The 17,961-nt window shown below is 43.6% G+C and overlaps 1 protein-coding gene across 1 annotated transcript; it reads right to left on the bottom strand.

Annotated features, from left to right (window-relative positions):
• Positions 1 to 4,701: 4,701 nt before the first annotated feature.
• LOC134442254 (interferon-induced protein 44-like) lies at positions 4,702 to 10,747 on the bottom strand. The gene is made up of 8 exons (XM_063192497.1): positions 10,654 to 10,747; positions 10,329 to 10,501; positions 7,267 to 7,317; positions 6,839 to 7,037; positions 6,220 to 6,375; positions 5,928 to 6,111; positions 5,438 to 5,538; positions 4,702 to 5,221 (listed from the first exon to the last, which is right to left on the bottom strand). Exons 1-8 carry the CDS (start codon positions 10,732 to 10,734, stop codon positions 5,012 to 5,014), a joined length of 1,155 nt encoding a protein of 384 aa, XP_063048567.1. The 5' UTR covers positions 10,735 to 10,747; the 3' UTR covers positions 4,702 to 5,011.
• Between the last annotated feature and the right edge of the window lie 7,214 nt (positions 10,748 to 17,961).

Raw genomic sequence — 17,961 nt, 5'->3', positions numbered from 1 at the left:
TGTGCTTTAACAGACCTCCATCAGCCGAGTAGGGAAGGGACGACATAATCGAGCTTCCCCACTTTGGGAAGGGGTGCTCTAGAGCAGTGTTTCTTAACCTTTTTTTAGGCGAGGCACCCTTTCAATTCATGAAAAATTTCAAGGCACCCCAAACCAACAAGCCGTAACATGGCATCGCATCCGATACCACACAAGCTTAGAAAAGTAACACATTTGGAAACGTCACACGACCTACGTTCGAAGTTGCAGCTGACTGTGGCGACCTATATTTACTTTACTGTGCGTAAATGGCAGATGAAAGATTCCACTGACTAGTATTAACTTATCAATTTAGACAAATATGTATTATAATACATCATTGGGGAGAAGGCATTTCTAATTGAACTCCCAGATCAGGTGGAGATTGAGCTCCACCATCGAGCTCAAAGGGCCGCTCTCTAATCGAGCTCCAGCAGTCAGGTGTGGAAGCCCAACTGGGAAACTCCCAACTCCCATTGTTATTGTAACACAGCACTCCACAGCACACAACTGAACACTGCACACAACAAAATTGCATTTATGCCTCACCCGCGCAAGGGGGTATCCCCCAATGGTGCCCAAAAGATAGCAGGGCGACGGGACGGTACCATGCTCAGGGTATCTCAGTCATGGAGGAGGATGGTGGAGAGCACTGGTTAATTACTCCCCCCACCAACCTGGTGGATCGGGATTCGAACTGGTAACCTTTGGGCTACAAGTCTGACGCCTTAACCCCTTATCCATGACTGCCCTTATGGCTGGGTTTTGTCAGATGTTCTAGAGCTCCACCACTCAAGGGGGAAAAGGGGTACTGTAATCAAGCAACAGACAAGTGGGAAAGGGGGGGTGCTCTAATCGAGCAACAGCCAGTTGGGGGAAGGGATGTTCTGTAATCGAGCTCCAGCAGTCACGTTAAGTAGGAGTCTTTAATTAAGCTCCACCAGCTAGGTGGGGAAGGGGTGCTCTTACAGAGCTGCTTCCCCTGTCAGGGTGGGGGGAGGTCTAACATCTGGATGGGTAATAAAATGAAAATTTGTTAAGACTTCTACACACACACACGCGCGTGTGCACACACACGCTTTACAAGTTAATTTCATCTCTCTCTCTCTGTCTGTCACTTCATTTTCCATCACATCCATCTTGTTTGCATCACCACTGTCGTGAATTTTACAGGCAATTTTGCTGGAAACTGCCATGCGCCTATCACAGAATTACGGCCAAAATCCTGAAACTGACACATATTTTGAGTTCAAGGGGCTGTGCCCATTTTACAGAATTGTGTAACACCGGGTTGTTCCCCACACAGAAAATTAACCAATAAGGCACGGGTGCCTTGTTTACTCACTATTTTACACGTTTACCCCCCGCCCCACGCACGCACACACAGACACACGCACACACTCACATTTAACAAGAGTATTCCTTGTTCCCTGTGTTATTTAATGTAATTTAAAAGTCATTAGGTGTCAACAGAACTCACGGTGAGAAACAGGAGAAAACAGTTCCTAAGTAGTCGGCATGGTAACTCTGTGGGTGTGTTTGTGTGTGTGTGTGTGTGTATGTGTGTGTGTGTGTGTGTGTGTGTGCGCGTGCATNTGCGTTTGTGTGTGTGAGAATGAGACCACAATTTAGAAAGAGAATCCTGAACTAATTGAGAAACTGTGACTTGGAAACTGGAACACACACACACACACACACACACATGCCCATACACACACACACACACACACACACACACGCACACACACACACGCACAACGAAACATACAGGCAAATATTATCCTTACCATTTCTACTTGCCGTGGGTCCAGCTGAATCGGTACCGAAGAGGGAACGGAGAACTGGATTTTCCTCCTTTCTTTCGCCTCTCCTCCCTCCATCTCGCTGGACAGAAGGGGTTCCATCACTCTGTCCCCTTTACTCTCTCTCTCTCTCTCTCTCTCTCTCTCTCTCTCTCTCTCTCCTGTGGTCCAGTCTCAAGTGAGGCTGGGCTGGCTTCAGGTCAGTCCGATAGAGAGCAGTCCTCTGTTATCCAGTCTCCTGACCACAACTCCCTCTTATTCTCTTCTTTTCGTTCTCTCTCTTCTATTCTCTCTATCTTCTGACTCCTCCTATTGCTCTCTCTCTCTCTCTCTCTCTCTGTCTCTGTCTCTCTTGTAAAAGAGCAGCCTTCTGCTACCAAGTTAGCTGCCCACAACTCACTGACACATTTACCCACTAGCTCTCTTTCTGCCTCTCTCTCTCTCTCTCTAGTTTGTGTTCTCTCTGCTCATCTCTGCTTTTTCTGCCTCCTGCAATCTGCCTCTCTCTCTCTCTCTCTCTCTCTCTCTCTCGCACAGTTAAAATCTGTCCCTAATCTATCCCTCCGCTCTGCTCTCTCTCCCCCTCTCTCGACCACACTCTCTCTATTATGGCTCCTCCTACTTATTTTCTAATTCAGGTGCCTAGCTGCAGCCCCCTCCCCCACCCCCCTCACCACTCACTGTTGCTCTCTCTCTCTCTCTCCTTTTATCTGTGAACATCGGGACAGTGAAGGACGCTGAAAGACAAGAACCAGCTCCTCTTTTCATGTGTCTTTCCATGCATGCATAAATGCACACACACACACACACACACACACACACACACACACACACACACACACACACACACACACACACACACAAACACACACACACACACAGAGAGAAAGAGAGAGAGTGTGTGTGAGCTCCTTCAGAAGAATGGTGAGAAATTAATTACTGTAAGAGCCAGAAGGCACTGCACTGTGTTGACCCCTTGAGGCATAAGCAGAGTCCCCCTCACCCCACTGACTGACTGACTGAGACTGTCTAGGTGGGTCTACAGCAGCAACTTATGACACACATAACACTAGACGCTAGATAACATCTCCAAACACTCCCCCACTGGCTTTAACGCCAAGCAGAGATATACAGTGTTTCTTTTCTCTACTGACTGACACACACACACACACACACACACACACACACACACGCGCGCGTGCACACACACAACAGTGGCGGAACAATTGCACACGGGGCCCTAGGGCAAGACACTTATAGGGCCGCCTGTACAGCTTGCCAGGCTTACAATAGGGCCCCCACCACCAATACGAGAGGGCCCTGGGCCCAGGGGCAAGTGCCCTGCTCGTCCTCCCTATAGCTTCGCCCCTCACACACACACGCACACGCACACACACACATTCATTCTTGGTCCATTCAGGAGAGCTTGATCTAGCTTGTGAAAGAAACATGTATGCAGATGGCCCAGTGCGAGTGCTGCTCTCCAGTTCCCTCTGAGAGGGCATCTGTTGGGAAGCCTATTGACCACATCAGCCCACACTGTAGAAGGCTGCAGACTCCCCACTACCTTCTACTCTCCCGTGAAACATGACATTATTTATCTATAGCCGCAGATTGAAACATATTTATGCACGTATAGTATTTATTAATTTCCTTTGTATGTCTGTACATGGAGATGCTGCATTTGAACTCTGCTTTGAGCTGTTCTCATGTAGCCTATTTCAAATGTTGTGCTGGTTTTGTTCTGGTGCATCAGTTGGCAGTAACAAAAACACCCTATCTCTGTGTACTGTGTAGAGACTGAGAGTCAATAAAGATGGGCACCTTCTCTACCTTCTGGTTCTTTAATCCAAAACAAGTTCGCTGGTCTCGTTAGCAACTTCTGACAGCTCCGACATGGGATTGCCAGTGCGAGGCGACCAACGTGGACTTGTTTACATCATGTGACGTCACGTTCAGCGTGCTCGCTCAGCAGAAAGATAGAAAGCGCATAGCTATTCTTTTGCAAAATATGTACTTATTAATTTGATTGGACGGCTCCCATGGCCTGATTGGCCCGCTGTCGAAAGATAGAGCTGGCCCTGCGATTGGAAGTAGAAAGATAGACCTTACATGCTAATTGGTGTTTGAAAGGTGGAGCAGGGATCGCCATTGGATGAAAAGTACAGACTATCGGCTTGCAGGTAGCGCCACGGCAGGGCCAATTTGCAGTAGATTTAGGGGCAGACCATGGACAGCCTGCTGCAGCAGTGTGCAGTTAGTGGGAAAAGCCTCCAACTCCCTAACCATTCGTCCACAGCTGCCCTTTTGAATGCTGCACCTTTGCCTGTATTTCTATTCAATTTTAAATCTGCCTTCAGCCCAGGGTAGGATAATTACAAATCATTCTTTAATCCTCCCAGCCCATCCAATCTGCAGAACAGACAGAGTCGCAGAGGTAAAAGGCTGGAGTTGGGCTAGCAATGACAAAGAGTGAATTCAGTCGACAGGACAGCGTTTTGTATTCCGCTGCCCAATGTGTAATGACAGAGTTTGCTTTTTAGAGTTTTTTTTAGAGAGAGAGAGAGAGAGAGAGAGAGAGAGAGAGAGAGAGAGAGTACTGTACATACTGTGTGTGTGCATGTGTGTGTGTGGAGAATATGGAATACTGTATGTGTAGGATTATCCATATTTTTTGCAGGGTAGTGCCACCCAGTGGATGCAGTAAAGAAAATTACTATCTGAATCTCTGTGTCATGCCACTCAGATAATCCCAGGAAACATACCAATTCAGATCAGTACGAGAGGCTTTAATACAATTTTTTGCTCATACACACACACACACACTACAGCATTTACATTACAGCATATGTGCTCTGCATTTTAATTTCTCTATCCAGCCAGGCGCATCAACTGCGCTACATCTAACAAACGCACATACAGTATTGTAGCTGCTGAGTCAGTTTCTTTTTTAATACAGCCTATGTAGCAAAACTTGTAATTCATCGAGCAATGCCTCTTAAATCCTATGTTACTGGTAATAGTAAACAGATTATAGCCAATGATGCAGGATTATATGTTATGTACGTACACAATATGCTGCTGTGGAAAATGTGTCATCGAACCGGCTGAAATAGTCATCATCAAAATAGAAATGGAAATACATTACATATACAGTGCCTGTTCAAAAGTGAGAGGAGAGGATATAAGATCTAAAAGATGGTACTCAATCTTTTCAAGGGATTGAAAGTTGGACTGTTGTCCAGTTCCTGCACATGGTCATTGGCGAAGGTAAGAATCTGTTTCAGCGCAGAGAGGAGCAGCACGTCGACGTCATCACGCAGCTCAGTCTCCTCATGGTAGTTCTTCACTGGATACACATAGTTCATGGGGACACCCAGCTGCTTAGAACACTCCTGCATCTAAAGTGACATACAGTACATGCACACACACACACACACACACACACACACACACACACACACACACACACACACACACACACTTTTGTTCAGTATATGTTAATTGTTCATAGTTGTTAGTTGTTTGTTTACACACACACACACACACACACACACACACACACACACACACGCACACACGCACACACGCACACACACACACAGACACACACACACCTTTTCTTTGATCTTCTTGCTGCTGTAGATCATCTTCAGGTCCTTCCTCACCTCAGGACAGGCCTTATCAACCATCGTCATGACAACAACTTGAGGGATTTCTTAAAGAAAAAAAATAGTTCAGGTAGTTACTTACCTAATTTCTAAACTCTCATATATATCACAATTCTCTACCATGTAATATACTGCCTGTGATGAATTATCATCAACTGAGTTGATGGAGGCAGAACCATGTAGAGTCAAGCTTATCCCATTGGCCGCTGTGTTCCACTTTTTCTATGGCTCAGGGTTGCTCATGGTGCTCACTTCCTGCTATGTTAGTGCCAAGTAGCTTCTAAAGCTTGGTAGTATAGCACATATCCTAAAATAAGTAAATGGCAAATCTACTGCTGGGTAACCTGGTTTTCATAACTGAATTCCATTTCTCTAGATGGAGGTACCGCATTACTAAAATCAACTGAAATGTTCAGCCACTAGAGGGTGCACTCACTCAGCTCAGCGGCTCCCTTCCTGACTTCTCGCATTTTAGCAATGATACCATCTTCATCATGTTCCATCATGGCCGTCTTGTCTGCAGGGAAGATGAAGACCACGCAGTGGACCTTCTTGTTCAGATCAGGCTTTTTGCGGTAGCTTCTGATGTCTGCCTTGTTTATTGGTTCTGATTGGATAAACTGAAGAGGAAAACAAATCTACTCAGAAATTGTCATAGTTTAAATCTACAGTTCACATCTTCTCATCCATAAGCTCAAACTGCATGAGTGTGTGTTGATGTTTCATACACGGTAGCCATCCCTGACGTGTCCCTGCAGGACCATGATGATGTCATCCACGCGAACCCCTGCAGCAGACGCGCTTCCTTCCAGTCCCATGATGTCACTGATGACAAAAGGCAGGAATTTCTCACTTTCGCCATCTCTGATTTTCTGAGTCTGTAACTACAATAAAAATACAGCACAGCAACACTATAACAAACAATGTTTTTTTTTATGGCTGAAGAATCTGAACGTGAAACTCATCAGAAAGTGCAACTCATTTTTTTGTTTTGCCTGTCGATTCATTGCTACATTTTCCATGTTACAGTCACTTTCCATGCTTCATAATAGTAGCTGTAGTTCAACAGTAGCCAATTTAGGCATTTTGAAAATACATTTAATGGTTAACTGTGAATTTTTTGTATTGACTGCCGTATGTGAATCTCAATGGTTACGATTCATTGTGTAAGGAGGACGCAACGCTCTTCAGGTATCTTGTACTCATTACCAATTAAACCATTGTGATAATATTTACGTGTAATTGCCACATTTTCATTTCAATGTCAAATTCCATGACAAACACAACTATTAACACAAAATCCACATTATGGATGACCAGGTTCAGGGAAAACTGGTGGTATCTCACCTTCTGGGTGAAGCCTGTGTCACCGGCAGTGTCTGCCAGCGCCCCTTGGTAAAGACGACCCTGGAAGAGGCTGCCAATGGAGTTGATGAGGGTGGACTTGCCTGCCCCAATTGGTCCGACCACCAGGATACGCAGGTGCTCCACCTTTGGGTGGCGGAGTTTCAGGTTCCTCACTTCTTCAATCATCTCCATTTTTTTTCTGTAGAGCAATTGCAACAATTGATACCACTGAATCATTATTTACAAATTACATTGAGTTAGTGATTTCTCTTTTGAACGTTCTTATTTTGTCTTCATTGCATTGTTTTATTGCACAGTATGTATATGTTATCTGTGTTCTCTGTGGTGGAGCTGTTATTCTCATTGTACGTGCATAATGACAATAAAGACTTCCTATTCTATTCTTTAAAAAAAAAAAAAAAACTTACGACACATCAATCACCCTCCAGTTTTCAGGAGACACTTCAGGGGGGTTGCATCTAGTTGGAAACATGAAATATAATGTGAAAGGGCAACTGGAAACATAAGAAAATACATGCAATTTGAAATAGCAAAACTGACAATGAGTATTAGAAAGACTGTGCTAGAAGTTTACTCAATCGGCCTGTCATTTGCCTCTATCATCTGTAGCTACATGCTACAGTGATTCATTGACTTTCACAAGCTTAGCTACATACTCCCTCTTTTAACTTATCTTAAAGCAAGACAACGCTTACATGAAAAATAAGACACTTTACCACCTTTATAAACCCTGGCCAACGATTTTAACTGTATTAAGCCCCAAAATAGTGGCATACCCCTTTAATGGTTGTCAAGCTGAAAGTCGTTGAAGTGATGGTTCTGAGTAGATTCACCCTAATGTGATTTGAAACATGACACACATCCAGTAGTCCACCCGAAGTGTTTTCTACCTTGGGCGAACATTAGCCAAGTTACGAGTTATTCCGAATAGCTTAGTACAAGCGCTAAGGGAACTTGGCAGTATCTCCAAACTTACCACACTAAAATCCTATGCCATGACACCCAACTTTTACAGCAGTACAAATATGGTCTGTACTCACAAAATGATGCATGAATTTGTATGTAGTCCAGGAGTGTATTATTATCAACACAAGCCAAATAGCTTCTCTGCTTATACAGCTGGGTCGAGGTTATTTCCGTCATCTGGGAAGAGCCCGTATAAGTGAATTTAGCATCAGTATTGATAACTAAAATCCGTGTCTAATTGAGAGAAGGTAACATTTGAAATATCTTTTAAGTGTTGCCTTGAAAATATAAGACTTTATCACAATTCAGTGAAAACTTTTTTTAATACTCTCATCTGGAACTTTCTTGAGGACTTTTACGGGCTCCTCCCAGATGAAGGAAGTAACCTCAACCCAGCTGTATAAGCAGAGAGGCTATTCGGCTTGTGTTGATAATAGTAAACTCCTGGGGCCTCATGTACGAAGCTCACTTACGGACAAAAAAGCTACTTAAGTTGTTTTCCACGGCCACGGTCAGATGTACTAAAACAGACTAGACGTGGAAAACTGCGGATCTCCATGCGAATTACAGGGCTGCTGTGGAAGTTTCCATAAGCGTGGAAGTTGCCGTAAGTGATGCATTGCGTCTTTTTGGCGGCACACTGAGGCATGCAGCGCAACTACATGTGTTGTACACGGTTGGAAATATTGCAACGGTGCAGCCAGTTAAACGTGGATTTTAATGTTGAGGCCCGTGTTTTTTTTTAAAAAAGAAGAAGAAAACCACCTCAACCATATTATTGTTGAGGCAGCTGGTTAAAATGAAGTGGACTCTGAAACTATTCCAGAATTACAACGATATTGGATGCCATTCAGCAGAATTATTTCAAGTATTTGGCAGCTATTAACCATTTAATATTTTCTGGATCTGCAAGTTATGTATAGGCCTACATGTGGCGTAGCCTACATGTGTCATCTTTCATATTTATACCCGACATAAATGTTTATTTCTCGGAAGCCTTGGCGACTGCCTCAATGCAATGTGTTTTGACGTAATGCCTTGTAAATATCAATTGTTGGGAAACCTGCATTGTACTGCAGTATAACATGACAGTTTTTTCCTCACATTAAGTAGGCTATTAGGCTACCAATGCCTGATTTTATAGGCCTACACGCCAAAAGTAATTTTGTTAGGCTATGCGCGCAGCCTTTTTCCGTTTGAAATTGGCTACCTCCGAAACAGCGCCTTCACCTCGCATCATGAAATAGGCCTATATTTCCCGCGTTCCCCTTCCCGCGTTCCCTTTCCAATTCTTTCAACCAATGAATGCACATGAATGGGTCTGTTCATACTAATTAGAATATTCATATTGAATATTTAAGGGAGGAGGCAAGGCGGAGACTTGGTCCCGTGTGTGCTCGTGCATGTGCGCAAGATTTCACGGCAAAACCTGGTTACGCACTTATTGATACATCCGGATTTTTTTGTCCGTAAGTAACTTTCAAGATTTTGGCGCCCGCACTTTCTTGGTAGGAAATCCACGCACTTCTTTGTACATGAGGCCCCTGGACTATGTGCAAACTTCCAAATGCATCATTTTGTGAGTACAGACCATATTTGTACTACTGTAGTTGGGAGTCATGGCATGATTTTAGCGTGGTAAGTTTGAAGATACTGCCAAGTTCCGAAAACGATGTACCAAGCTATTCGGAATAACTCAGTAACTCTGCTAATGTTCGCCCAAAATAGAAAACACTTCGGATGTACTACTGGATGGATGTCACGGTTCAAATGGCATTAGGGTGAATCTTCTCCNAGTATTGGCAGAGGACGCGCTCAACTTCTTGGAAAACTGAAAAGCTTTTGGGTGCGAGATAAAAAGCGTCAACTTAAGGAAGAAGAAATCCGCACTCACAAACTGCGTCTCATTATTTATTTATATTACCACCATGTCCAAAAAGCAAACGCGTTTCGGCTAACAAGCCTTCATCAGTGCGGGGTCTCCGAACCATCACTTTAAGTACTCCTGGGAGGTCTGAATTGGGCTTAGTCAGTAGTTCAGGAGTAGTTCTATTGTATATTATTTATTCATGCACTTTGTGGTGAATCTTCTGTTCTCACTGTATTTGTATAACGACAAAAATACTTTTATTTCTATTCTTTTCTATTCTTTAACACCTTAGCGCAGAGGCTATGTTATAATCTTACTGTCACCAAAATTGTAATGGCTGTGTCCTAATCAGTTGCTTATGGCTCTTGGTACTGTCATAGCAATGTTGTTATGATGTAGTTGAGTATTTTCAGCAAATCATAAATAGGCCCGCCGGCGACCCCATCTGCAGTAAGAGACAAAAAGACTTACGACACATCAATCAACCTCCAGTTTTCAGGAGCTACTTCAGGGGGGTTGTATCTAGTTGGAAACATAAAAATACAATGTGAACGGGTGAAAATGACAAAGAGTATTAGAAAGACTGTGTAAGAAGTGTACTCAATCGGGCTATCATGTGAGGAAAATGGTTACCCTTCATCATTGGCATGTTCTCCCACATAGTCATTGCTGAAGTCAAGGATGGGTTTTAAAGCAGAGAGGAGCAAAATATCGATGTCATCATCTAACTCCATCTCCTCATGATAGTTCTTCACCGGGTAGACACAGTTCATGGGGACACCCAACTTGTTAGAGCACTCCTGCATCTGAGCTCACACACACACACACACACACACACACACACACACACACACACACACACACACACACGTCACTCATAGGCATGTCCCCCACAAAACCACACCTACACACTTTCTCTCTACACACACACACACTGTACGTGCACATACACACACACCTTGTCTTTGATCTTCCTGCTTCTGTAGATCACCCTCCTGTCCATTTTGACTTCATTACAGGCCTTATCAACCATCGTCATGACAATAACTTGAGGAATTTCTGGAAAAAAGGGTGTTCCATTTAGCATTGGGTAACCAAGGTCATCCTGCGCAGTCCGCCAGACAGTCAGGATTTTGACTCGTGACTTTCCAGTTTAGCATGGGAGGCTCAGCACTACTGCTGAGCTGAAGGTCCAGACCAATAGCTCAGCACTACTGATACTGTGTGAAGTTTCAGGAGGGAGGTTTAGTTTAAAAAAACTCCCGCACACTGACCATTTCACTGTTCTTTCTTTAATAAACGACGTTTCGGTACTAGACGGTACTAGACCTTCATCAGGCCATCAGGAGGGAGGTTTACCAACGTTCTACCTCAAACCTCTAGTTGGCATCTGTTACACTCCTCCCCCTAAACCTCACTCTCATCCAGGTCGTAACCGAGGTTATCACGCACAGTCTGAATTGTACTGTATTGTTGCTGGTGTCGTCTGAAATGTCCCGAGACACGGGGGGCAATCGCTATTCCGACATAGCGCTATTCCGACATAGCGCTATTCCGACATGCCGCTATTCCGACACTTTTTAGGGGTTAGGGTTAGGGTTAGGGTTAGGGTTAAGGTTAGGGATGTCGGAATAGCGGCATGTAGGAATAGCGGCGGACGGTGGAAAACGTGTCGGTATTCCGACAATACACATTAACGGAATAGCGCCACGTAACCCCGAGACACTAAGCCCTGCCCCAGGACACCAGAACACTGTCCCAGGACACAGAGTTGTTGTCCAGGGACATCTACAATAGATGCGGGAACTGCTCGATTTTCTGACGCACCATTGGTCCGATGCGTCAATATTCCGTAAATGTCCCATTGATCCTACAGTACTTAGTCTTACACACCCTTTACCCGATAAAATTAAACCCTTTGTCCCGACTGTCCAATGTTCCGACCGAACGCTGCTTTAGTTTAGATTACCGTCATCTCTGATATGCGCACAGTCATGCAGCTGTCTATGACAGGTTAGGTTTAGGGAAAGTTTTGGTCAAGGCACAAATTTAAAACTCCGAAACATTACAATACTGACAGGTTAGGCTTATGAATGGTTTTGGGTAGGGCACAATTGTAAAATTTGGAAACATTGCATTAATGAGAGGTTAGGTTTGGGGTGGTTTTGGTAAGGGCATAGCTTGACCAAGCGCTATCTATGAGCTCGTCGCAGCCCATGCAGCTAAAGTCTTAAGCACAGAGGAAAACAGGAGCAGCAGGACATACGACCTGGGGAATTATGATGACCGACCTCAAACAGCCATTGGTCGGAACATTGAGCTGTCGGAGCAAAGGGTTTAATTTCATTATTTAGAGTTAATTGGCTGTAGGATCAATGGGAAATTTTCGGAATAGGCCCTATTGACGCGTTGGACCAAAGAGGCATCGGAAAAATGACATGCTACCGTAGATGCTGTCCCGGACACTGGACACAGTAACCAACTATTGTTCTGGACAGTTGCTCTTTCTGAACACCAGGCCACTGTGGGGACATTTAGTTACTGCCCTCGAGCTAGTGTCCAATGCTTAATGCTAAAGTGAAACTTATGATAATGTTTAGGCAATGTTTGCCAAAGCTAATGTTAATGCTTGTGAATGCTAAGCAAATGCTAATTTATATTTAGCAAATAGCCTACTAACAGAATGATAAGCCAATGTTAATGCTTCATGCTAGTGTAACCAAGTGGACCTTAATTCGTCATTAATCAAAATACTAATTAGGCTACCAAGTTTAATCATTGAATTCCGACTAGGCCTACGCCAAGAGTGTTTTCCCCTCTAAAAAGGTGATGCGCAAGGCACGCAGGTACGTAAAGGATCACGGAGACAGGGTGACTGGGGACAATTAAGCTCTTTTCTTTTATTTCTGTACAGATGCAAAGTCTTTAAAATTACACATGCACTAAAGGAGATTAAGTACACAAACCCACGTCTGAGCCAATATGGCCTGGTTTCCCACCCTCTTAGAGCTCCAAAGTTAGTGAACAGCAAAGTTACAATAAAACACACACGGCAACCCACACTGTTAGTATGGCACACAATTTACATTATATAACACTGCAAACAAGGAGCTTGGGTCGTGGGGGGTACCCAGACAATAGGGTGGCCTATTACAGGTATGGTGTACAACCCAGAATTAAAACAAACAAATGAAAAAGGTGTACACACGCGCACTCACACACACACACACACACACACACACACACACACACACACACACACACACACACACACACACACACACACACACTAGACCACGGCTGGCTCTCTTTCCAGCGAGCGACTATGACTTCGCTACCGTAACCATTTCATATGTGCGCACTCGGTGCACTTTAGTAAAGCAAAACAACAGCCTGTTCGCATCCAACAGTCCGGCGTATTAGGAACCACCAGGCTACCTGCACACACAAAATACCAAAGCGAATGAGTAACCAGTCATTATACAATTCAATATTAATGGAGGAAGCAATTTGAAGACATACCGTAACTGGTGGTGAGGCGCCCATAAGCCTAGTGCAGCAGTTGGCAGCAAGACGCGCGGCGCCCATATGAAAGCCTAATAAGATATGACGGCAGGTGAGATACACTGCACACTATAGCACACTCAATGTAGGGAGGGAGACACTGCATATAGAAGATACATACCACAAGCCTATGCGACTTGTTGATCCAAAATCCAGCGTTCTAATGAGAACTCGGTCTCGCTTCACAAGACGCTCAGCCATAGGACCATCTCCCTCACGAAACAGCCACGTTTTTGTGAGCGCAGACACGAGCCTGAGCCTCAAAAGGGACAGACGACTGGATATAACTGGCGGCACCGCCACAAACACTAAAGCAGCATCTTCCCACGGGTAACCAGTGCCATGGTTTTTAAAACCGGTGCAGGTAATGGCGAATGGTGCGCACCTGTAACATGCCACACCCAGGACGCATCAAACTACTTGCCGTGACTTAAAGGGGCGCGTACCGCCACTATGTTACACTAGCATGCTAGTATTTAGGTAATGATAATAATATTAATGCTAAGTAATACGAAGCTAATTCTAAGGAAGGCTATGCTAATGTTAAAGAATTAAATAGAAGTAGCATAACCTTGGCATTAGCTAGCTTTAGCATAGCATAAGCTGAGCATTAGTATTAGAGTTAACCCTTGCTAACCCTCTCTGAACTAAATAAAGAAAAATGTCTCTCATGTCTAGAATCTTTGCATACTTTCAAGCAACACTGTGTATAGTAGACTGAGTCCAGACGAATTCAGTACGAAAACAGCTTGTGTGAGATAACTCTTGCCAGATAAATTAATTCTGCCTTGCTTCACGGACATCTGGAGTTACACCATATATGGGAAGGTTTGCGAAGGTGCGGGTTTATGCAAAAACAAAAATCTAGCACCTGATCGGGAAACCTGAAATTCAATTGTAATTACACAATCAATGTTTATGAGTGAGTCTATGTGAGCAGTCATTGATGTCAGAACGGTCATGTTTCACTTTTCCCCCTTCTCTACTACATCTAAAATGTGTCTATGGCTACCTTTACATGATGGCTTTAATTCCGTATTTATAATTGTTTAACCCCTTAGCGCAGCACTATGGCTCTATGTAATGTCAAAGCAATGATGTTATGATGTAGTTAAGCATTTTCAGCAAGTGAATAGGGTCGCCTGCGACCCAAGCTGCAGTAAGAGGCTACTAATTTGTTTCTCTCTCTCTCAAGTTTACATGACACTTTTATTCTATTCCAAAGAAACGTCTGGGAGATTAAAAGGATTTTGATCGGATAGAGGATGCACATGTTTGAGCTCCCTGTACTACCTGGAGAACAGATTATCTTCAGCCTCAAAATATTTACTTCTGACAAGCCACAAGTGATCACAGGACGGGATTAAATATGTTTTACACTCTGGTGAATTTTACATTAATTTCAAAGTAGTATATAAGTGTATTTGATGATGTTTTGTTTGCTTCAATAGACTTGCATTGCTACGCTTAATTTGGCTATAGGCCTACTGTTAAATTAGGCCAGCAATTTTCAAAGTGGGGGCTGGGGACCCCTGGGGGGCCGCGAAGGGGTGCTAGGGGGGCCGCGGCAGGTTTGAAGAAAAATTGTAGGCTAGCAAGAATAATAATAATTGATTAATTAATGTACACCAAAATATGCAGGAATACACTTAACAATATTCACATTAGTTGAGAACTGCATTATACTGTAATAATCTATTTTATCTCTGAATTTCGGTATTTTATATATCCTGATGGGGCACTGAAACACAAACCGAGACTATTGTTCTGAAAGAGAGTGCACAGAAAAATATAGTATAGCACGGCCCGTGTCAGAGGGGCCTTGGCTGGAATCTATCGGTAAATGGGGGGCCTGGTCATGGTAAAGTTTGGGAACCACTGAGTTAGGCAATGCATATGCCTTTAGACAAAAAATCCTATGTATTCTCATATTTTACAGGGATTAACTACATATGATCAATTTCTTGAAATGAGTTGGACTGTTCCTCTGAGGAAAACCGTTCATGTAAGAAAGCGCATAGAGGTACGCCATTTAAAAAAAATCCAGGTGTGTGGGGTCTGCATCTCTGGGTCTTACATTATCACATACCCAACGAGCATGCGTGAAACGACATGGCAGGTAAAAAACGGAATTTAAGTATTAAAGCGGAATTAAGTTTTAGAATTAAATTGAGTTAATTTGGAATTGAATGTCCCATGACTCCCATAACTCTGAAAACCTGATTGGTTCCATTGCAGTTTGGTTTGGGAGCTGGGCAAATCCGAAATTCCTATTGTGAGCTCACAAAGCAGAGCTGAGCTAGCGAGAGTCAGAGGCCAAAATGGCCGGGTATTTTTAAGGTTTTGCCACTAGGGGGCTCACTCACTCAGTGCAGAAGCTTCCTTCCTGATTTTCTGCATTTTGCCGATGACACTGTCACTCTCATTATTCATCATTGCGATTTTGTCAGCAGGGAGGACAGCCACCAAGCAGTGTATCTTGTCATTCAGAGTAGGCAGGTGACAATAGTGTTGGTTGTCTTCTTTCAGGGAGGCTGATGGATTAAACTGAACAGAAGAAATTACAGTCAAGGTTTCAGGGGTTAAATCATTACATTACGTACATTACATTACACTCGGCTGATTCTTTTATCCAAAGCGACCTACAGCTATTACAGGGTATTGGTTAGAGACCCTGGAGCAGTGAGGGGATACAGTAGGTGCCTTGCTCAAGAGCACTTCAGCCATGGAGGGAGGATGGGATTGGTAAGGATAGCAATTGAAAATGCAACCCAATGATCTACAGTCCAACTCCCTAACCACGACCGCCCCCATTGAGTTCGAATACCCACATCTCAGGAAATTAAAGGGTGTGTATGTACTGTAATTGTGAATGTTTGTGTGTACACGGTTCATACCTGGTAGCCATCTTTGACATGTCCCTTCAGAACCATGATGATGTCATCCACACAAACCCCTGCAACAGACGCACTTCCCTCCAGTCCCATGATGTCACAGATGACAAAAGGGAGGAATTTCTCACCGTCACCATCTCTGATTTTCTGAATTTGGAACTATACAAACAACAGTGATGCTTCTCCATTACCATTTGCTGTGGTAAGGTTGAGTTACCATATATTGAGTGGGACACTGTTGTCCAAGGACCTGCAGTAGCATACGAACAAATATTGCTTATGCAAAGGAATGATTAAAAATAGTGAGATTTATAAAAACACGCAGCACTTGTTCCTCCCAAGTTTGTCCCACAGCAAAGGACTACTGTGGGACAAACTTGGGAGGAGCATGCGCTGCATGTTACAAGGTAATGTTAATCAGTCAATGAATATTGCAAGTGTATATGAGCCTTTGTCAACAAATCATTGCAAGAATAATTTGAGATTTTGAGATAGTGTACCATCTGAAAGTAGCATGGTCTTGTTCTCCCATGGGTTCATTATGCTAGGGACACATAGCAGGCGAAACGAGCGAGGCGAAATTCAGTGTTCCATTCTGACAACTCCACCATCATCAGGTCGTCGCAGCGAATCAAATGGAATGGAACAGTTATGTTGTTGATTTGATTGGGCCGAGTGATTTTGCTTCGCTTCGCACCTATTCGCTTGCTTTCGCCTCTCTCATAGGAATGAATGGCGAAGTTCCCTTCTCTTGGCCACATTTGCGTCTATGTCTTTACCGTTACGCATGGAAATTCTTTATAAATCCTATGTTTTGTAGGAAGTATTTGACCACAAATTTCACTGTGTTTCCCCTTTTCCTTGCGTAAAGGTGGTTATAAATGAGTTGTGTGGATGTAAAGGGTTGAGTCATTTACCAGTACACTGTAAGTGGAAGGTTCCTCAAATAGCTTTCAGTTGAGTCATGGAGGAACTTAAAAGTTCTCTGAGCAATCTAAAAGTTCCCCAAAGGCTCCTTAGAGTGCTCTATAGCTCCTAATATTTACATGCTATTGAGTAGAATTTACTTTGATAATATTACACTGATCACAGAGTAAAATGAATACTAATTTAATTGGGATCATCAAATCAAATAAAAAAGTTAACAATTTAAGAGTTATATTAACTCTGGTACACTTCGTCACTGTGAATCTTTTACATTACTTTAGGTAGGTAGGCCTACATTACACACTAACACTCCTAATCCAAAGTGACTGTTGATTATTAGGTACAGCTTAATGGTTACAGGCCCTAGAGCACTGGGGGTTAGATGTCTTGCTTAAAAGGCCACGTCGTCTATGGAGGGATTTAAATATGCATCCTTCAGCTTCCATGACCAACCAGAAAGGACAGATAAGGAGGAGACAGGTTATAAGAAGTTTCTTCCGCAATTCATATGACTTAAGCCTCTAATCTGCCAAGCTATAGTAGCCATGCCCCGTTGGGAATGAATGGAGTTCAATGGAAAAGTCACGACCATTTAGGAGAGTGGAGTTGATCCCACAATTTGTTGCATTGGTGATGCATGCTATGTGTTACCATTGTTTGGCATATTGAACGTCTTTGGACCAACCGCCTATTAGCATGAGCAGAGGCTGAGCTGGCTGAGCAGAGGCTGTGGTGAAACAACACCTCACCTTCTGGGTGAAGCTTGTGTAATTGTTGGTGTCTGCCAGCGCCCCTTGACACATGCGACCTTTGAAGATGCTCCCAATGGAATTGATGAGACTGGACTTGCCTGCCCCAATGGGTCCCACCACCAGGAGATG

Source organism: Engraulis encrasicolus, unplaced genomic scaffold (genome assembly GCF_034702125.1).
Source record: "Engraulis encrasicolus isolate BLACKSEA-1 unplaced genomic scaffold, IST_EnEncr_1.0 scaffold_133_np1212, whole genome shotgun sequence".
Lineage (NCBI taxonomy): Eukaryota > Metazoa > Chordata > Actinopteri > Clupeiformes > Engraulidae > Engraulis > Engraulis encrasicolus.
The sequence above is the reverse complement of the archived record's forward strand: the minus strand, read 5'-3'. Positions and strand labels throughout refer to the sequence as shown.

What these genes read in the sequence shown, in the direction of transcription:
- LOC134442254 (XM_063192497.1), bottom strand. Translation starts at nt 10,734, where the DNA reads ATGACGATGGTTGATAAGGCCTGTAATGAAGTCAAAATGGACAGGAGG. An exon ending in GCAGGAAGATCAAAGACAAG is followed by an intron (nt 10,502 to 10,653) that starts GTGTGTGTGTAT and finishes GTGTGAGCTCAG; the next exon opens with ATGCAGGAGTGCTCTAACAA. An exon ending in GCAAGAAGATCAAAGAAAAG is followed by an intron (nt 5,222 to 5,437) that starts GTGTGTGTGTGT and finishes ATGTCACTTTAG; the next exon opens with ATGCAGGAGTGTTCTAAGCA.